The sequence below is a fragment of the Panthera leo genome, chromosome D3 (genome assembly GCF_018350215.1).
Source record: "Panthera leo isolate Ple1 chromosome D3, P.leo_Ple1_pat1.1, whole genome shotgun sequence".
Classification (NCBI taxonomy): Eukaryota; Metazoa; Chordata; class Mammalia; order Carnivora; family Felidae; genus Panthera; species Panthera leo.
Window position 1 is genome coordinate 15606688 of NC_056690.1, and position 22944 is coordinate 15629631.

At 43.9% G+C, this 22944-nt stretch overlaps 1 protein-coding gene across 2 annotated transcripts in view; it reads left to right on the forward strand.

Moving 5' to 3' along the window:
• CCDC60 (coiled-coil domain containing 60) overlaps positions 1–22944 on the forward strand; it is a 162122-nt gene that overhangs the window by 61200 nt on the left and 77978 nt on the right. For both annotated transcript variants that reach the window (XM_042910798.1, XM_042910799.1), the window contains one exon: positions 9926–10005. In XM_042910798.1, coding sequence (XP_042766732.1) covers positions 9926–10005 — 80 coding nt within the window. The remainder of the gene's footprint in view (positions 1–9925; positions 10006–22944) is intronic.

The following is a 22944-nucleotide window of genomic DNA, read 5'->3' on the forward strand; positions in this document are numbered from 1 at the left end:
TCCTCTCTCTCTGCCCCTTCCCCACTTGCACTCTCTCTCCCTCCCTCTCTCTCTCTCCCTCTCTCAAAATAAATAAATAAACTTAAAAAAAAAAAGGAAGGGCAATCTTTTCTATTCAGTCTATCAATTTAAATGTTAAACTCATCCAAAAACACCCTCAGAGAAGCACCCAGAATAGTGCCTGAGCACCTGTGGCCCAGTCAGGTTGACACCTCAAATTAGCCATCACATGGGGGTTCTATTCTTTGCTGTGATAGCTGGCCAGCTGTATGACCTTGAATGAACTTCCTCTGTGCTCTCCTTCTGTAAGATGGGTTTATTAATAACTGTCCCATTGGGTTGCTGGAAGAAGCAAACGAGAGTAAAGGCATAAAATGCTAAACATGGTGCTGATGTGGAACAATTCCACAATAATTTGTCAGCTTACAAGACTTAGCCACCTCCCCCTCCCTCCACCCAACCCCCACTCACAAAGCAAAGGAAGCCTGCACAGTCCACGTTTTCTGCAACCCTTTACATTGTTGCACAGCTAGAAATCTGAGTGTGTATATGAAAGATCATAGTTTCTAAAGGTAGGAAATGAATTCCAAATAATTGTAAACACTGCACAGATCAAATGAATCCTGCAGGCCACCAGCCTGACATCTCCGTCTCTCATTTACAGATGGGAAACAGACTCGCCTAGGTTTTACAGTCATAAACAAATAGGTGTGAATGTGTTCCAGTAAAAACTCCCGATTCACAAAAGTCAACAGCAGGCCGTGGTTTGCTGGCCCCTAGACTAGATAAGGGTGAAGTGGGATGGTCAAGGAGTGCAGGACACTAATCTCCACCAGGGATCATCCATGGGCCCTTGAGTAAGCGGCTTAACCTCTCCAGTCCTGGGTTTCCTTTTCAGCAAAATAGGAGTAAGAGTACCTCATAAAGGTTGTCATGAGGATCAAATAAACCAATGTAAAAAAGGGCCCCAACCCCAGACTCCCCATCCAGTCCCCAGGCAAGCTGTTGACATAGTCGGGGCATTGTCCCTCAAAATGAATGTTGCTGGTGACAGATGCAGGTGGTGATTTATAAGATTTGACACTGTGAGGGGTGCCTAGGTGGCTCAGTCGGTTAAGCATCCAACTCTTGATTTTGACTCAGGTCATGGTCCCAGGGTTGTGGGATCAAGCCCCACCTCGGGCTCCACGCTGAATGTTGAGCCTGCTTGGGATTCTCTCTCTCCCTCTCCCCTCCCCCTGCTTGTGCTCTCTCAAAAAAAAAAAAAAAAAAAAAAGATTTGACACCGTGGAAGGTGTGTCTCTTGGACCTCTTTCCAAGAAAGAACTTGCCACTCAACCCTAAGGACTGCAGGTAGCTGAGAGCCTCCAGCTGTTGGCACTTGTAGGACCTACCTCAGAGGCCAGGATCAACCCATCATCCCCAGCTAAAGAACGCTGGCCATTTCTGCCCTACGTTTGGACTCCTAGTTTGCTCTAGACTTTGTCTAGATCCCCATCATGGTCTGAGGCTCTCTCTACCCAGTCTTGCTCTTTCCCTCTTTTCTCTCTCACAAGTTTATCCCAATAAGCCTCTTGCACTTCTGTCTCAGTGTCTGCTTCCCAGAGGCCCCAACAGACACAGATGTCGAAGTTTTCAAAGATTCCAGGTCATTTAGTTTGCAGAATGACCCTCACTTTTTATTTTTCTGATTGTTCCTTCCTGACCACATTCAGACTGGGCATTTGTGACAGAACGACAGTGTAGGTGGGGCTCCTGGGTGGCTCAGTTGGTTGAGCTTCCAACTCTTGATTTCATCTCAGGTCATGATCTCATGGGTTTGTGGGTTCGAACCCTGCATCAAGCTCTGTGCTGACAGAGATTCTGTCTCCTTCTCTCTCTGCTCCTCCCCTGCTCATTCTCTCTCTCAATAAATAAATAAATAAACTTAAAGAGAGAGAGAGAGAAATACGATGCAGGTGATACTGTGTCCTCCCCAGTGCATTGCTTCAGGGCACATGACATCAGTTTGTCCCATCACTGGTGATGCTGAGTGTGCTCACACTGGTTCAGGAGGTATCTGCCAGAGCTTGTCTTTATGCAGGTACCTTGTTCCCTTTGTAATTAACAGCTAATCTGTAGGGCTGAACCTTGAGACTGTGATATATTCATCTCGTCATTCAGCAAATGATGGATTGAACTCAGGGTCAGACACTGTGTCAGAAGCTGGAGATCAGAAGCTTTCTTCCCAGGAACCATTGTCATCCTTCTCTTCCCCCAGAGATTCCTGCTGCTTATTCTGCTCTTAGGGTCCCAGCATAAGACTCACTCTGCATCCCTCCCCTGGTTAACCATCCCCTTTTCCCTACCCCACTACTCTCCAGGGCCCCAATATTCCCCAGCCCCCCCCCCACCTCATTTCTCCTGGGAGTTGAGAAAAACAAGAATGGTTAAATCAAAATGCTCTAAAGGATGTACCCTGCCTTCCGTGAAGAAATTCTTTAAAAAATTCAATAGCACACTTCCTATTTCAGCTTGAAGCGTCTACATGGGAATGAGGTCACTAGTTCTGGGTAATCCCTACATAGGTAGATACGTGTCTTATATCTTTAAGAAAAAAAAACACCAAAAACCAAAAACCAAACAAAAAACCTCATTCCCCCCAAAGGAAAGTGCCGGTCACCATCATAAAACCACCCAAAGTTTAAATATCAGTCTGCAAACTATGATCTCTGGTTTCATGCATATACCCTTGCCATGGATCCTACTCACTCTCTGCCTATTTTGTTCTTTACAGCTTCTCCATAAGGAGTCTGAAATTTGCTAATCATCTTCCTTGCTCCTCAATGCTCTCAGCTTTTCAAATGGTCTCCCTTCCCCCTCACCACTTGACAGAGCTTCCCAGCTGTTCCCCTGATGTCTGTATCAGCCCAAGTACATTTAGCAGGAATTCATTTCCATCTTAATCTGATTCTAGGAAGTAGATCATATTTTAAGAAGTAACAAAGATGGGTTTGGAACATTCTTTGATAAAAAGACAGAGAACAACAGATATTTAAAAGATCGGCTTGCCAACAAACCATTCTGATGTTTCGCCATATAAAAATTTTTGTGACAAAATCCGGTGGGCAAGCTTTGGAGGCAGTATCTTTAAATTAATAGCTAGCAACTGCTATCCCTTATTTAGCCCCCACTATGCAAAATGGGAATCAGAATGAAGTCATGGTTAAGAATACAGGCTCTGGGGGGCTCAGTCGGTTAAGCATCCACCATCAGCTCAGGTCATGATCTCACAGTCCATGAGGTCGAGCCCCATGTCAGGCTCTGAGCTGTCAGCACAGAGCCTGGAACCTGCTTTGGATTCCGTGTCACCCTCTCTCTCTGCCCCTCCCCTGCTCATGCTCTGTCTCCCTCCGTCTCAAAAATAAATAAAAACATTTTTTAAAAATGAATAAAAAAAGAATACATGCTCTGGTGTCACTTGAACTTGAGTTCAGACCCAGAATTTGCCATTTGATAGCATGTTGTGTTCACTTTTCAAAGCCTCAGCTTGTTCCTCTATAAAATGGGGATAATAATATGGCAAAGTCTAAATGGAATCATGTATTTCAAATGAAAACACACTTAGAACAATGTATGGCATATAGATGAACAATAATGTTGTTGGTAGACAGTATTAACTCCATTTCACAGATGGGGAAACAGACTTGGGGAGGATATGCAACTTGCCTAAGTTCTTCAACTCCTAAGTGACAGAGCCAGGACTCAAACCTGGGTCTTTCAGACAAAAAAGCTCTTTCTTTTCATTTCTGCCACCTCCCACTTCTCAGCTATCAGGTTAAACCAAATTGCTTCCAAATGTTACTATGAATCGGAATATTCACAGTACATGAATATTAAATGTGAATGTACCTGCCCCCAAACCAACCCCAGCTAAGCCTCCAATGAGTTGTGTTCCTCCTCTCCCCACCACATTTATCAGCGTTTAACCTGACACATTACAGGATGTCATGTGGTGTTTCTCACAGACGCTGTCAAAGACTCACTTATAGATCAATCAGAATAAGGACACACGCTGTAGGAAAATGTGGACATGGCAGAGATTTGACTTTGTTTTCCAGGAAACAAAGAACGAAGGCATCCCCTACACTCTACAAGTCAACGGAATAAACCGAACGCTCTTAAGGCCAATGGCACTCCCGAGGGAAGCAAGGATAGAAAATTAAAGTCAACAGTCCCAGGATGGTTTTTAGTAATCTTGGCTGGAAGTAGTCACAGAAAGCAAGGCAAAGGACATCCAAAGGGATGGTGATAGGGTTATACTTGACTTTTATTTTCTCCCAACTTTTTAAAAAAATCTTTTCTTGATTTTCCACAGTGTTCATTAGTTAGTTTCATAACCAGAATACAATCTTAAACATAGAGTTGTATTGCAAACGTGTTACCAGGGTAGGGAGACACATTCATCAGTGTCAGCAGGGAAGAAATATTTAGCATCGGTTTGTTTATCCGGGATAAGGGCTTAAAGTGTGTGGAGCACAGGACATACAAATTTTGGTGCCAGAGGAAGTAGGCTATGAAGATCTGGAATAGATGATACAACTGACCCTTCACCAACACAGAAATTAGGAGCACTGACAGCACCCCCCCACACACACACAGTATCAAAAATATGTATATAACTTTTGATTCCCCCCACAACTTAACTACTCATAGCCTGCTGTTGACCAGAAGCCTTACTGGTAACATAAACAATCGATTAACACATATTTTGTGTATTACATGTAGTATATACTGTATCCTTAAAATAAAGTAAGCTAGAGAAAAGACAGTGTTATTAAGAAAATCATACAGAAGAGGAAATACATGTACAGTACTCTTCTGTACAAAGTCCAAGTAAAAGTGGACGTACGCATTTCAAACCCATGCTGTTCCAGGTCAGCTATACTTCCCAGGGAAAAGAAACTGGGAGAAGTAGGAGGGTTCTGGATACTCTAGAAACCTGCATTGTGATAATGATTTTGAGAGAGAGAAAGAATGATCCCAATTCTGGATATGCATCTCAGCCAAGGAAAATTCTAAGAACCTCAAACTTAGGACCCAAAGATAAGAAATATCCAAAGTTACCATCTGCAAAGGGATCCAGTCCATATAAATCAGGAAAACCAGATTTATAGTCCAAAAATACCTGGTCAGCACCCAGAGCATAAACTATAACCACAGCCATTTGATGTTGGCCCTCATTTCCATTTTCATTTCCTGCTCCCACGGGGGGGGGGGGGGGGGGGGGGGGCTGATCCTTGCAAACTACATTTCCCAGGTGCCCTTGCCAGCTGGCTTCCCGAAGAGGAAACTGGAGGGTCAGAGGAAGGGAGAAGCCAGAGTATTTCTCTCCTTCCCCCACTCAGCTTCTGGTGGCAGCTCCCAAATGAAACTACATCTCCTCCACGAGCCCACCTTTTGCCAGGTGGACTGGGCTGGATTGGGCTTTTGAAGGCTGCCTCTCTCCTTAGCCCCTCCATCCAAGCTAGGTTGTCAATCTCTAGCTTGTCATGCCATCCCTTATTTAGCTTTTCAATTCTTCCAACACCTTTGTGATTGCTTCCCTATATTAAATTCCCTGTATTGAACTATCTGGCATGAATGAGCTCTGTTTCCTGCCTAGGCCCTGCTAAAATAATCTACTAACTTACATCATTTTAGCCTAGTGTGCTAAAATAATCTACTAATCTACATCACTCCAGACTCTGATTACTCAATTTAAAGCAGCCCTGAAAACTTACACTTAGCTCATATTGATAGAATCAGTCAGAATTGCTTTCCAAACACAAACACGCTATTATTTTATTGGACAATTAATAAAGGTAAATTATTTTTAAAGAAGAGAAAGAGATGACCCAAATTAAAAGTTACCACTTACCTATAATTCAAACATCCTGCAATAATATCCCTACTAACAATTTGTTACATTTACTTTCAACCTATTATGTTATTGCATATATACCTTGCCATATATCATTACTTTATTTAATTTTTTTAATGCTCATTTATTTTTGTTTTTTTTTCAACGTTTTTTTTTTTTTTTTTTTTTTTTAATTTATTTTTGGGACAGAGAGAGACAGAGCATGAACGGGGGAGGGGCAGAGAGAGAGGGAGACACAGAATCGGAAACAGGCTCCAGGCTCCGAGCCATCAGCCCAGAGCCTGACGCGGGGCTCGAACTCACGGACCGCGAGATCGTGACCTGGCTGAAGTCGGACGCTTAACCGACTGCGCCACCCAGGCGCCCCATAATGCTCATTTATTTTTGAAAGAGAAAGAGAGAGCACAAGCAGGGGAGGGACAGAGAGAGAGAGAGAGAGGGAGACACAGAATCCGAAGCAGGCTCCAGGCTCTGAGCTGTCAGCACAGAGCCCAACAAGGGGCTCGAACTCACGAGCCTTCAAGCCGTGAGAGATCACGACCTGAGCCAAAGTCAGAACCTTAACCGACTGAGCCACCCAGGTGCCCCTATATATATCATTACTTTAAAATATAATTTGTATTAGTGTGTATGTATTTTTAGAAATATCTACAGATTTTCATGAATATGAATCTTAAAACTCTCTAGATCTAAGTTCTTTACATTTTTGTGACATGTGGTTTTACTTGAAATTATAGTCCTTTCCATAGCAACAAATATACATCGATAGCAACATTAACTAGTAGCACCAAATTCAAATGCATTGTATGCCATCACCTGGATAGACCATGATTTATCCCCTCAACGCTCATTGTTGGACACTTAAATGTTTTTCACTATTATTACTACTGTTGTGATAAGAATCCTCATGGATAAATCTTTTTATCCTTGCTGAAAAATTTCCTGGGTAAAAGTACAATTGCCGGGCATGAGTGTAATGTGTTTTTAAGGCTACATATACACATGGCTAAACTGCCCTCCAGAAACCTGTAAAGATGGTGATTCTTGGATGTCGTGTGTACTTTTAATTGTGCTAATATCAAATAGTGTTGGTAAACGTCCTGACAACCGGCACTCCCTCATTCAATGCCATTATTACTGCTGGCTTATTATAATTGTAATTAAATAATAGTCGCTTCCTGAGCAACTATTGTGAAAATCGCTTCCTGAGAATTCACTGGAATGATGACATAATTGCAGGGATTTGGGGGCTGGATCTTGTCCTGCTAAAGTTTTGTGTCAAGTGGAGGGGACAACTTGACTTTACTGCTATAAATTGGTCAGCACCAGCCCTAATCAATACAAATTTTCTTCTACAGGCAACTGTCAGTAGGCAACATTTGGAGAGGGAGGGGAATGTGTGAAATTTGGACAGTATCATATTTGCTTCTTGAGGGGAGTAAAACTTGAGACATTTAAGAGAATGATGTGTAAACAATTGTGACTTCAAACAGGGTTTCAATCTCGTATTTTCAAATTATCGGGCAGGGAAGTTTGAGTGTGTTTGGTTTTTCATTGTTCATAAATATTTTTAATTTACAATATCTTTTAAGAAAGTTACTTTGGGGGGCGCCTGGGTGGCGCAGTCGGTTAAGCGTCCGACTTCAGCCAGGTCACGATCTCGCGGTCTGTGAGTTCGAGCCCCGCGTCGGGCTCTGGGCTGATGGCTCGGAGCCTGGAGCCTGTTTCCGATTCTGTGTCTCCCTCTCTCTCTGCCCCTCCCCCGTTCATGCTCTGTCTCTCTCTGTCCCAAAAATAAATAAAAAACGTTGAAAAAAAAAAAAATTAAAAAAAAAAGAAAGTTACTTTGGTCCCACAGGGAAGAGTTATAGAAGGTTCAGAAAAAGAGAGGAATTAGGAAGATAGGTAACAATGACTTCAAACTTTGATCTCAACACGGCCAATCTCATTGGTTTCACTGCGAAATGCAACAAAATGGATGTCATCTGATGTTGATCACACAAGAGGGGAAGGGAAGGGAAAAGAGGATGAGTTCTAGGTAAAATAATTCTTAAATTTTTTTTAATGTTTATTTATTTTTGAAGGAAAGACAGAGTGTGAGTGGGGTAGGGGCAGAGAGAGAGGGAGACACAGAATCTGAAGCAGGCTCCGGGCTCTGAGCTGTCAGCACAGAGCCTGACGTGGGGCTTGAACTCATGAACCATGAGATCATGATCTCTGAGCTGAAGTTGCGGCACTTAACCCACTGAGCCACCCAGGTGCCCCTAGTTAAAATAATTCTATCTATTGACAGGCTTGGCACACCCAAGGGAAGACATTTTTCAGATAGAAATCTTATGGTTGTGGGTAACAGAAAATCTAACTCAAGCTGGCTTAAATAATAAAGGAAATGTTCATGAAAAGCCTAGTAAAGCCTGATTAGTTCAACAAGGCACCAGGGAACAAGTTTTTCTTTGACTCTCCTGTCTTCCCCCACATCTTCTTCAACTAGAGGCAGGTGCTCCTCATGGGCACAAAATGGCTGCCAGCAACTCCCACAGATCATCTGCTCCTCCAATTATAGTCAATGAGGAAAGAGGACTTCTCCGCCTGTGGTTCCTTAGAGGATCTAGGAACCATGCTTTCTAGAAGCCCCTGGCAAATGTCTGCATGCATCTCATTTGCCCAAACCACATCACATGACCATTCCTTAACCAGTCACAGTGATGGGGGATGGGCTGTGCTGTTTGGCTTCAGCCACTCAGGACCACCCCTGCTGCAAGTGCCCCATGGGAGGAGGGGCGGGCAAATGGTCTAGTGAGGGAGCTAGTATCACAAGGGAGAGTACCACATATTGTAACGTGACTTCCCAAAGAACTCAGACATCTCCGTATGTCAATATATATATTTCCATCCTTATACCGTCATCACATTTAATTGCTGTATACTATTCCATTGTTTAGATGCACCATAATTATTTGACCTGTCTTCTACTGTGAAGACAAATAGGGAGTTGCCGTGAGTTTCCTCTTACAAGCAGCATCCCAGTGAGTGGTTTTGCTGATGGATCTCCGTGCCCATGCAGGGATATTCCCACAGGACGCCTGACAACAGAAGGATCATTATACCCTGAGGCAAGCACACTGTGGCAGCATTTAGGGTGCGCTGACGCATCACCCTTCAGAAAAGTCACCACAACGTATTCTTCTACCAGCTTCATTGAAACCACCCATTTTCCCATAATGTCTTGGCACTTTCTTTGGTTAAAAAAAAAAAAAAAAAAGAATTAGTACAGCAGGCATTCATTTCCAGGCAGGGTAATCCAGATAATGATCTTGTTGTTCCACTAAACTGGGGCTGAGAAAAGTGACTCTTATATTAGAATACAGTTAATTTAACACTCTTCTTTACATTGACCTGGTATCCACCTCTGAGTAATGAATTTAAGTCTTATGAGGTTTCCCTTATGGCTAGGCAAGGCCAATGATTACCGGAAAGGCAAAGAAAAACCCATAAACAATCACCTGGTTAATTCACTCATAAAACCCTGCTATAGGGGCGGCGAGGGGGAAAAAGTACCATTGACAAGATTCACTTCTCCAAATCAGCTGCCTACACTGCCAACAATGATTATTAACATTTCATTCTTTGCTTTGCTTTGAGTATAATGTTAATATCAAGAGCCTCCATTTATCAAAGGCTTGCTAGGAGTCAGGAATTTGGCGATGAATTGTCCCAAGGTAAGAATTATTCCTCCTCTCTGCTGAGAAAGAGGCCCAGAGAGGTTGAGCAATTTGTCTGAGATCAAACAGCCAGTCACCAGACAGAACCAGGGTAAGAGCTCAGGTCTGCCTATCTCCAAAGCCTTCGTTGCTTCCGCTGTGCACACGGCCCCTCTCTGGTGTAGAGGAGGTCACTGTGCTGCCCAGGACCCCTTCCAACCTGGTCAGAGATCTTGGATGAATGCCTGAGCCTCCTGCAGCCTGGCTCCATTCATAACGGTGCACTAACACTTTTTTCTTTCACTTCTTGGCTTCCCATCAGGTCCCAGACAAGCCGATGAAGAGCATCAAGTACATGGACAAGGAAATCATAAACCTCAAAAAAGACCTTGCACGAAGCCGGTGAGTGAGCCCGCAAGGATTAACCCATAGATGCCCTGACAGAGATGAGCAGGCTACAGGGTGGTCCCTACAAGTCCTTGCTAAATCCCAAGGTCCCCAACACTAAACATTAAGCAGAAGACTTGCAGGAGGGTGTCCCTTGGCTGGACTTTCCAGAGAGTATCTTTACTGGACTAACCTCTCCACTAGCTGCCAATCACTGCCTAGAATTCCCTTTGCGTTCCTTCCTGGACCTGAATCCAACTCAAGACAGTTCCCATGTGCTCCGGAAAAATCTCTCCTTTTTACTCCAGACGCACATCACGGTTGCCCAGAGTCAGACAGACCTGGTCTCAAACACTGGCCCTGCTACCTGGCAGCTGGTAACGTGGCAGAACCTATTGAACCTCCCCGAGTCTCTGTGTCCTCATCTGTAAAATGAATATGATATGAGGTTGTTAGAAGGACTGGGTGAAATAAAGCAGCTAAAGTGCCCCTTGTGTGGCCTTTAACACAGTGCCATCCCTATCCAACCTCCCACCCCACCCAACCCCTTCCTGTAAAATAGCATGAGCAAACTGAGGTCTAACCCTATCTTAGTCATCTCTGGATGGTGAGCTGGGCTTTTTCTCCCTCTCACCTCTTAACTCTGTCCTGGGACCTGCAACGTTCCAAGGTGGGATCATAAATGGGACTTTTGGCAAAACACCTCAAGGCACGGGAAGAGGTGGAGACTCTCTGAGCACAAAACACGTAAAGATGTGCTGAGAGGGGGGTCATACAGGCAGTGTGGAAGGCCCGTTTATCTTCTGTGTCTCCCACTCTGAGCCAGACCACAATGCAAGTCAGGGCAACACATTCTCGTTCTTCACCTCCCTCACCCGGAAGCTCCCTCTGTCTCTACTGCCCATCTGCGTCTCCACACCTTCCCCGTCCAGGAGCACAGCTGATGGTACTGGATGCAAGAGCCCAAGAGGGGGCTGCAAGGTGTGGGCATGAAAGGTGGGGAGGAAGAATGGCATGAAGGGACGAAGGCCCATCAACACCCCCTGTCCGGGAGAAACGTTAATTGCAAGCTGTGCATGTAATTTTAAATTTTTGAATAGCCGCACTACTATTGAAAAGTAAAAAGAGACAGGTGAAAGTAATTCTAATACCATATTCTGTTTAACCCAACATAGCCGAAGTGTTATCAATCATGTAATCAATATAAAACATATTGATGAAATACTCTATTCCATTCTTCATACGTGATGAAAAGTGACAAAGTGATACAAAATGAGCAGTGATGAATTACACTCAGGGCACACATCAGTTTGGACCAGCCACCTTTCAGGTGCTCAGTAGTTACTATGGACTGAATTGCACACCACCCCCCGATGCACATGTTGAAGCCCTAACCCCCAATGACTATATGTGGAGATAGGACCACTAAAGAGGTAATTAAGGTTAAGTGGGGGTTCATAAAGGTGGGCCCCTGAATCAACAGGCCTGGTGTCCTTATCAGAAGAGGAAGAGACATCATCAGGAAGGTACTGTCTGAAAGCCAAGGAGAGAGCCCTCAGGAGACACCAACCCTACTGACACTTGACCTTGAACTTCCAGGCTCCAAAACTGAGAAAACAAATGTCTGTTGTTTGAGCCATTCAGGCTGTGGTATTCTGTGATGGCAGCCTAAGCAGACTAATAGTCAATGTCGAGGTAATCCTGCAGAGAATGTCCCCAGCTCGAGAGCGGATGGACCTCAGTCTCACAAGCTCGTGTAGAGCTGAGAGCAGGGATGGCATGTGAACTTGGGTCTCAGAATTGAGGGCTGAGACCCACAAGGACTCCTCCATTACTTGTGGACATACTGGCCTCTAGAGTATTTGAACCCAGGCTCGAGAGGGCTTTTGAGGCTCAGGCCCTGGGAACCTTGGGGGGAGTAGTGTCAGAAAGTCAAGAGCTACCTGAATGGGGGCAGCAAAGAAAGAGGCTCGTGTAGCTGAGATAGAACGCCTCAACCGGGATCTGTACTCTGCTCCACGGCCATGCCTGGAGGACATTCCAGGCTTCAGAAGGAATGGTGCAGCACAGAATTTGGATCAGAGGTGAAGTTCAAAATACAGAACCATCTGTATGTCATGGGCACCAAACAATCGGAACAGACACCGGCCATATACAACCATTGTAACCAGGTTGGTTCTTACCAGCTGAATATTATCAATCTTGAGGTAGATGATTCTGACCCAAAGCCTCAGCTGCAAATACATACCAGAATCTTGGGAGCCTGAGAAATGAGAGTTTCCATATTAATCTGTATCCTGTAGACAAACAGCTGATAACTAAAGGTACCAACAGATGGCTTGACCTATGTAAATTCCAGATACCAAGACTCAACCCAGCTCAAGGAGGGCGACAAAGCTGAGCCAGCTCAAACCAGAACTGAATGCGAAATCTTCAGGAAATTTGCAAGCCAGTTATTAGACACAGCTACAGTTTGAAATTCAATGATATGAACTCACAATTAAATGCATCACATTAAAACAAAGGTAATAAATACTCAAAACCCATCACTTCCTAATGATGCCATACATTTCACTCTTCTCTGTGCTCTTGACGTTATTTCTGGTTACGGTATCTGTTTGGTGGAAATGTTGTAGAACAGGAGCGGCTGCAGGCAAATGTCTGCCCAGCTCTACATTCACTGACATCACGTCGGTAGCTCAAAATCAGCCACAGTGGAAATATTCACGGCACAGAAATCCACAAATGCTACAAATCAGGGCTTATTTGTACCCCCCCTCCCTTCCCCCGCCAAGAGAGATGGTTGTGGAGCATTCACCGGCACATCCCTGGGGACATGCTTCCTCTCCCCCACCAACCAAGGTTGAACTTTGGACTAAGCCAGCAGAACATAGGGGCTTTAGTCAAAAGGTGATAAAGACAGTGGCTTTTCTGCCACCCCTGAGTTGGCAGGCCGAGACTGTCACTCCTGCCAGACGCATTTACCATGGCTCTGAAACTAGCTAGAATTTAACATCCTCACTGGACAGGCTTAGCCTGTCCAAACGCTGGACATGAAAGAGAATGTGGAAAAGGCCACACAGAAAAACCACAAGCAAGAAAACAAGAAACAACAATAAAGTGTTCCACCTGGCCACGCTCTCGGATTCCACTGACATTTAAGGAAACAGCGAGTCCCCTTCAGAAGGAAACATCCTGCTTTCCAGGGGAAATCTCCTCCCCAAGAGATGCAAACCCTGTGTGCCCATCTCCCAGTATTAAGTGAGGTGAATTATTAGCAAAGAAGATGTTGCCTTTCCCACTTACTGTCTTTCAAACCCACTTCGCCGATTAGACTTTAGCCTACCTTGAACCAAACACCTTGACTACCTCCTAGATTTTTTTTTAAATGTTTATTTATTATTGAGAGACAGAGAGACAGAGCATGAGCACAGGAGGGGCAGAGAGAAGGGGAGACACAGAATCCGAGGCAGGCTCCAGGCTCGGAGCTGTCAGCACAGAGCCCGATGTGGGGCTCGAACCCACGAACCGTGAGATCATGACTTGAGCCGAAGTCGGACGCTTAACCGACAGAGCCACCCAGGCGCCCCGACTACCTCCTAGATTTTTATTTAATACCTCAGCCCTCTTATAATTCAATGACACCATCCCCAGTTTCATGGCCAGTTTAACATGATGCTAGAAAGAATAAAAACCTAACTGCTTTCCTCCTCGCCTGCTCTGCCAGATGTTCGGTGGCACCAGGCAGCCTGCCACGCACTTGCTCGCGGAATCTCTCCTAGTGGAAGCTGACAATCGGGGTGTCCGCATGTGCCCAGTTCTTGGATGACTCATGAAGCCGATAACCTATCTTTCTCCAAAGCTGCTGGTGCTTTTTATTGCAAGTGTTTTAAGGAAAATAAACATCTCTGCAACTACAACTAAAATATTGACCTGGAGCTATGATCTGCCCATGGCGAAGTTTAGTTAGGTGAAGGCAACTGCAAAGACACAGTGAGAAATTACCGCCCTGCCCCCCCCCCCGCCCCCCCACAAGTTCCCCAGCAGACCCCAGCAGGGTACAGATTATGCAAGTGTTTGAGATTTTGCTTTAGAGCTCCATTTGGTAGACAGCTGAAGCAAGGCAGTTAGAGATAACAAAGGTGGAATTCTGGCAAAGGAAGCAGCTTTTTTTTCTTTGTAAGAGGTTAGGCACTTCTTGGTTCTTCCTCAGTTTTCTGTGGTCACTCATTTTCATCAACAAATATTGAATATCAGGTATCACCAGGGATATGCCAGGCATGACTGGATATACTGGAGACACGGCAGCGAACAAAACATTCAAAATCCCTGTCCTCAGTGAACAAGAGGCAATGGTGTGCATTAAAATGGGGCAAAGACAACAAACAAGTTAGTGAGTGATGAAATAGGATGGAGAAGGGAGTGTTGGTTATATACTATGAGAGTATAAAACAAGGTGATGCAGGGCGCCTGGGTGGCTCTGTCAGTTAAGCATCCAACGTTGGCTCAGGTCATGCTCTCACAGTCTGTGAATTTAAGCCCTGTGTCAGGCTCTGTGCTGACAGCTTGGAGCCTGGAGTCTGCTTTGGATTCTGTGTCTCCCTCTCTCTCTCTCTGCCCCTCCCTATGCTCCTCTATGCCTCCTCTATGCTCTCTTAGAAATAAATAAATATTTTTAAAAATTAAAAAAACAAAACCACCAAGGTGATGCCTATAGCCTGGTGATGGGGAGAAAGCTGCTATTTTATCTAGAGTGGCCAGAGGAGGCTGTTGTGTAAAGGGGGCTCTGTGCCTGACATCTGGATGGTGAGAACCATTCACATAAAGATATAGGAGGAAGGTGGGTGGAGGACAACAGGTGTATTCCAGAGGAAAATAGTGGATGGGAGCCAAAGTTGGAACAAGCTGCAAGTGTTAGAGAAACAGAGAGTAGCCAGTGTGGCTGGAGCTGAGTGAGAGAGGGTGAGAGAAGCAGTCAATGAAATTAGAGAAATGGACCTCAGGCCTCATAGGCCATGGTGAGCATTTGGGTCCTAGTCTAAATGTAATGAGAATCCATTGGAGGGTGCTGAACAAGAGAAGGATATGATCTGATTAAAACAAATTTTTTTAATGTTTATTTATTTTTGAGAGAGAGAGAGAGAGAGAGAAAGAAAGAGAGCGAGCCTGAGCAGGGGAGGGGCAGAGAGAGAGGGAGACACAGAACCCGAAGTAGGCTCCAGGCTCTGAGCTGTCAGCACAGAGCCTGACACAAGGCTGGAACCCACAAACCATGAGCTCATGACCTGAGCTGAAGTCAGACACTTAACCAACTGAGCCACCCAGGCGCCCTGGCTATGATCTGATTCTTAAGAGAACATTCCATATGCTGCATAGAGCCCAGTTGAAAGGCTGTAAGAGTTGACAATGAACCGGGGAGAAGTGGGTAGACTCGGGATTTATCTAGAGCCACAGGACTGGCTAATGGATTGGATGTGGGGGACAAGGGAAAGGTAGGGTCAATGTGCTACAATGACTCGTCGATACCTCTGCCTCCTTCACTAGGATATAAGATCTACCATAGCCTAGACTATATCATGTCCACTGTCACAGTTCCCAAGTGTTTGTTGATGGGATGACTTAATTCTTTATGAGGTAACAACGTTTAATAAGGGACATTCACTTTGAGATATGCTTTGTGTCTGGGCTGGTAAGTAGAATGAGTTTTTCCCAACTTTTTTTTTTTTCCTGGACACAATTAGAGATGAGACTAATAAATTAATTAAAAGTTAGATCCAGGATGGTAGGTAGGCAGCTCGTGTACTCCCACTTCTCTCTCCTGTGTCCAAGGCAGACATCACTAGTGGATCACAGCACTCTTTCAGTCTGAGTCCAGATTTGGTCTTGAAAATCCTCTATGCACAGGCTGTAATTTATTAGCCATCTCAAAAGGAGACTCTGGTGTCTATAATGACACCTTATTAACTCCATTTGAGGGTTGACATGCAAGAGACCAACAGGAGGAACAGACCTCAACCAAATCCCTTTCTGAATGAGGCTGATTTTTAATCAGTGAATTTAAATAGCTGGAAAAATTATTGTTGACCTCAGACATTCACTGGCGGTTCTCAGCAACTTCTACGTCCCACCATTCAACACCCAGGACCTCCACGTCCACAGCCTGTAACTCAGAACGTCTTCATTTACAAGTTCAAGCCTGACTTGGCCCACCAGCCCCTCCCCCTGACTTGAGACTTGCCTCAAAGCCCCAGAATTGTTTCAGAAAAATGGATTTACATGCTGGTCAATGCCTCGGATGCAGGCAAAGTTAAGGCTTCTGAATTGCACCTTATGAATCATTCAAAGAAGCCCTCAGTGCCTCCCCCCCATGTCACATCATCCCCACACCCTGCAGCCAGCGGGTGGACTTTAATGAGTCCCCTACATGTTCCATAAAGGCAAGCACTTGGCCCTGCGTCCTTAGCCCAGAACTGATAAACACAGCCGCGTGCCCAACGGGTAGGTCACCGCTGTGGGCTGGAGGAACCTGGCTCAAGTTAATTGCATTTTTATCATCTTGAATGTGACCCAGAGGCCCTGCCCATTTTTTTCTCTGTTACTGATGTCTTCGTGTGTCTTTGACACCTCTAGTTAACCGTAGATCGAGGGCAAGTTTTCTTCTCTGCTTTTCTTACACCGCTCTCCACTGAGGGTAGATATCTTTTTAATTCTTTTCCTTGTGGCTAGGGCTACCTCAGAGGATCCCACATAAAAATTTAAAAAAAAAGAATTAAAAGACCATGTTTTCAAATCTAAGCATCATAGTAACTTGAACCCTTGAACCTTTGGCTACATAAGGATTCGCACAATACTTTGTTTTCTGAAATTCTTTCCCAGATGACAGGCAATGTGCTCAGTCTTATAGTTAGGCTTGGGGCCTTACATAATACAGTTGGAAGTGCATTAGCTTTGGAGTCAGCGATGGATTCAAATTCCAGCTCTACCAGCAATTAGCTAGGCGTCCATGAACAAATCAGCTCACTTCTCTAGACCTCAGTTTCTTTATCTATGGTATGGGATACAGAGATAACAAGATCTGCTTCACACTGTGAGAACAGAGATGGGTGAGGAATGCAGGAATAAGTCAACAAAAGGTAGTCTTTGTTTTTTAGCTGGTTTTGTGAGATCATCTGAAAATGTTCACAGGCAGTGACAAAAAAGCGTCAACGTTGGAGACAAACAGGCCCAGCCCTGTCCCTTATCTGCTAAGTGGTCTTGCTCTGGTCATTTTACCTCCCTGAACCTCAGTTTCTCATCTGTAGGATGGAATCAATGTCTCCTTCCAGGGATTTCTTTTTTTTTTTTTTCAATATATGAAATTTATTGTCAAATTGGTTTCCATACAACACCCAGTGCTCATCCCAAAAGGTGCCCTCCTCAATACCCATCACCCACCCCCCATCAACCACCAGGGATTTCTTTGATGAGAACAAAAGGAGACAAGGTGTATCATATCTTCTATTCCACTTTGTTCCTTCCCTTAGCTCTTCTAATGCTCTGAGAACAGAGATGAGACCAGGGAATTCAGAGTTGCCACTTACAAGCCACATAGTGATGAACAAACTACGTAATTTCTCTGAGTCCCAGAGTGGGGATTGCATAAATACTTTCTCCCTCTCACAGGGCTCTTGTGAGGATTAAATGAGTTAATACATGTGAAGCATTTAGAACAGTGCCCGACCCATGGTAAGTGCTTGATAAATGGTGGCTGTGTATCTTACATCATCCGTGTACCCTGAGTGACTGTAACTATTTTACAATATGATCGTGATCTCATGGATTCCTCCCTGTCCCTAGTCAGGGAGCTCCAGGCACAGTGCGGCATGAGATGCAGGAATACCACACCCAATCCCAGATTCTGAACCTTGGAGGGTTATGTTTTAAGGCCAGCTAGAGCCAATACGATAGGGAGAGGTGGGGAGTCAAGACGGATAGTTCGTAAGTGGAGACTGTGCAAATCAGCGGTTAGTACTGGATTTCCAGATTAATTTTAAATCTCTTCCTATGGGGATTGTTGAACAAGCCATTACTCTAATGGATGTAACCACAGGCTGCACAATAAAGCACTAATCCACCACTTAGAGCAGACGCTGCATGCATTAAGCCCTGTAATTTTTAAAAATTTTTTTATTGAAATATAACATAATACAGGAAAGCACAATGATTAAGCTCAATAGACTTTCACAAAACGAACACACCCCGCTAACCCACACCCCCATCAAGAAAAGGAACATTACCAAGCCTCCCCCAGAAAGCTTCCTTGTGTCCTCTCCAGTCACTACCCCACCCCCAACCCCCAAAAATCGCTATCCTGAATTCTGAGGCTGAGATCAGCTCCTCTTGTTTCAAACTTTACATAAATGAAATTGTACAGTTGGAGCTCTTTATATTATCAGGTTGTTTTCATCCAACATTATGTTTCTGAGGCTTATCCATACTGTCTCACAAAGCTGGATGGAGTTTGGTCTTTCTCAGGTCCCTTCTAATTTCCATTCGGTGAAGATAGCACGACGCATTCATTATGGTATTGATGGACATTTGGGTTGTTTCCACTTTGAGGGGGTACTATGAACAGAGCTGCTGTGAACATGCTTGTACATGTGTTTTGCTGAACATACGCATTTCTGTTGCACATATACCTAAAAGTGGAATTGTTGCTCATCGAGTTTGCACATGCTCAGCATTACTAGATACTTCTGTATCCCAAGCCCTGTTTTTTAAAAAATTTTTAATGTTTATTTATTTTTGAGAGAGAGAGAGAGAGAGTGAGAGAGCATGAGCAGGGGAGGGACAGAGAGAGGGAGACACAATCTGAAGCAGGCTCCAGGCTCGGAGCTGTCAGCACAGAGCCCGACGCTGGGGTCGAACCCACAAACCGTGAGATCATGACCTGAGCTGAAGTCGGACACTTAACCACTAAGCCACACAGGCGCCCCCCCCCCAAAGTCTATTTTTTAAACAACTTTCAAAACATACACCAATAAGACAATCTTGAAAAACTAGAAAATACAGATCAGTAGATATAAATAAGTAACGGAACCACACACAAGTACATCACTAAGGAATGATTATTCATATTTTGGCATATCAACTTCCAATATTTTTCTATACAGACATGTAATTTTAATAAGGCAAGAGAAACACTCTGCATGTACCATTTGGTAACCTGATTTTTTTTATTCAGCAACAGATTATGAACATCTTCCATGCAATAAATGCACATCTACAACTCCATTTTTTAAGGTTTTTAGTACGAAAATGTTTAGATATGCATAAAGGCAGACAGAATAATATAATTAATATGTATTAATTATATTAACAATATATATATTGTTAAAATATTAACAATATTAACAAATATTAACAATATATAGATCTTTTTTGAGAGAGAGAGAGAGAGAGAGAGAGCGAGCAGAGGAGAGGGGCAGAGGGAGAGAGAATGTTCAGCAGGCTCCACTCTCAGCACAGAGCCCTTAGTGGGGCTCGATCCTATGACCCTGGGATCATTACCTGAGCCGGAAACAAGAGTCAGACACTCAACCAACTGAGCTACCCAGGCATCCCTTCCCCCATTATTTTCAAGCATTTATTATCTTATCTGTAAATATTTAAATGACTATCTACAGAAGAACTCTTTTTATTTTTATTTTTTTAAATTTTTTTTAATGTTTATTTATTTTTGAGACAGAGAGAGACAGAGCATGAACGGGGGAGGGGCAGAGAGAGAGGGAGACACAGAATCGGAAGCAGGCTCCAGGCTCTGTGCCATCAGCCCAGAGCCCGACGCGGGGCTGGAACTCACGGACCGCGAGATCGTGACCTGAGCTGAAGTCGGACGCTTAACCGACTGAGCCACCCAGGCACCCCAGAAGAACTCTTTTTAAAGCAAAAACCATAATAACATTACCACATCTAAAAATTAGCAATAATTCTTCAATATCAAATATCCACTCAAGCATAACAACCATCTTAATAGCTGTGTAATATTCCAGTGTAAGAATGCAGCAAAATTCACCTAACCTATTTCCTATTGCTGGATTTCTTCATTATTTTCAATTTGGTCCCGTTATATAAACAGTGCTTAGAGGGACATCTTCAGAGTTAGATCATTATTACTTTAGTTGCTTAGGATAAACTCCTAAAGCATGCATCTTTAAGATTCTAGACCCTTCACTGAAGTCTTCTACATTTACACTGTGTTTCAGTTCTGAAGAGGTAGCTAATTCAGGAAATGTTTGAAACAAAATGAGCTTCTCTCACAAGAAATGAGAGAAAAGCAAGAAATACACGGCGAGAGGTTGAAAATACTTGACACATGACTGTGCACTTTTCGCTTTAGTAGTCTTCAGCAGTGGGGATGGGGGGAGCAGTTTATGGAAAGCAAAATGAAAACATAAAGTGTTCATGAAATAAACCCCTCCTAAATTACTGGCAACATCCAGCTGAGCCACAGATAGAACCAGGCTGCATCAGTGAGATCATTTCCCATCCCCAGGATTCTTCATGTAAAATATCTGCCCTACTTATTAGCACTTCCTGTAATCCCAGCCCCTCCAGAAGTGACTGTTGTCACCCAGATGAGCCTATTGCCCAGGGCTATAATCCATGCACCTTTTGCAAAGCAAATGAAAACTTTGACTTTTCCTGAACAGACTATAGTCTTTGACCACATCTTTGCCTGGGTCTTTTCTGTAGCGTGAACTAACATTTTGCAGTCATGATTTCACTTAAAAGTAAAAAAAAAAAAAAAAAAAAAAAAAAAAAAAGCAACAACAACAACAACAACAAAAACTGCATTAAAAAGCCAGAAACCCCACAGGTTCACCAAGCTCATCTCAGAACACCTGAACTGTGCTCAGGAGCAATACTTGGGATGCTAGACCAAAAATCATCCGGCCGCCCACTGGGAGAGAAGTGACACTCTGTCATGTGTCCAACCCACAACCCACGGGAGCGCAAAGCAATAACAATAATAAAAATAGCAGGCAGTTCACACTCTGTTATTGCAAAATTAATGCTCGTAAATATATTTCAACAGGTATTCATTTCCTCATGACTCTATTCCAGAAATGGATAAGAACAAGAAACGCCTTTAAAACCAGTTTTCCCGTCACCTACCCTTCACCTGATCTAATGTATTGACAGATAGTATAATATGTGATGGCTTTTGGAACCAGCCTGAATCCTGGCTCAGCCACTGATAAGATGTTTAAATGTGGCTGAGCTATCTAATCTCCGAGTCTCATTGCCCTCATCTGTAAAATGAGGAGAATAATAATGAAATCTACTTCACAGGGCAGGGATGAAAATAACATGAGTCAAGATGCACGTATCCGGCACTTGGACTGCATCTGTTAAATACACACTACAACCAGAAGGGCCAATACTCCTGATGGCTGGTGTTTAATACCACACCCCAACTGCTTGACCATGCCACTGGGGTTCTTCCGTCCACTTCATTTCGGTGAGATTTTCTTACCACCTGTGAGGGGACCCAGAGATGTCTCATTCCTGTCTGATGGGAAAACCAGGTGCCGGAGGATGTGCAACTGTAATAAGCTTAGGACACTATAGTTTGCCTTGACAAAGAGCTGGATCCTTTTCAGACACTGTTTTTAAGATGACATTAGTTAGTCCACAGGAAGCATTTAGAATAGAGTTGCCCAAGTAAGTGTTGGCTCTTGTCATTATCAGCGTTTTTCTTATTAGTATTACCTTTATCGGAAGTGGAGTCAACAGCTTGAATCAATGGGAAGAAAAAAGGATGGATCACAACTGAACCAACCTATGTCCTTCCTCCATACCCACAAACCCATCATTGAGAAGAAAATAAGCAAATTCATCCTACGGACCACTTTTTCTGTAACATGAAAGAGGCTACAAATTTGAGTCACGCTTTTTATTTTTTCAGTTGACCATATGAGCCATCACATGAGTTATTCTCAGGAAGTCCAAGGTCTCCCTCTGGAAGCTTCACTTCCTCCTTTGGGTTGTCTAATAAACAGAGGTTCATTGGGTACCTTGCTCACCCAGAGGAGAAAGCTTGCGCTTGCAGCGTCCTCCGCTGCCATTGCTTTTCACTACCACAAGGTGTCGCTGTAGAGAACAGGTCCTCCAAGATCTGCCAGACCATACTGGCCTTTCTTTGCTGACATCTCACTGATCCACATCATAGCTCTCCAAACCCATAGGATTTCATTAGATGCCTTCTCCCAATCAGTTTACCTGCACATGGGAGGTTACCTTTAGGGGCTCCAGGATGCCCTATCCCTGTTCAATCTGAGGGAAGCTGTCCAAGCATCTGACCAAACCCATTTTCTGGCTGCTTTTTTTTTTTTTTGGGGGGGGGGGGAACTTACAAGGAGAGCACAATTTTTTTTTCCTATTGAGAAGCCAAGATATGTTACATAAATCATTTTAATAGATGAGCAATGATGTGGAGTGAAAATGTTTTCCCAAAATCAAACCTCACTACAGCCGTATTATACCATCGGATGGATGGGGGACATTAGGGCGACCCCTTAGAAGCTTACCTGGACCTCATCCTCTCAAAATTTCCCACGAAAACAAAAACAGAGTCAGCAAGAATGCTCATAGAAGCACTCTTCTGCCCTGAGCTGAAAAAAATGCAGGACAGCCAAATCAAAGAGCCTGATAAGTGTCTAATGATGCTTCAGCAAGTTCTCTTAGGGTGCGTCTGAGGCAGACAAAGTCTGAGGGTCAGGAATTTCTGAATGCCTTTCTGCTGCTGTCAGTCTCATGGGTGCCATTTAAAGAAAATGCATGGCCTGGCCCTTCAGCACATCTGACGTGTTTCACTTTAGGAATCATTCTGGGTCAGATTAGCTCCAAACAAGAGTTTCCTGGCAGCATGTGGATGCAAAGTTAAAGAAATCAATTAGAACTGGGACCTCA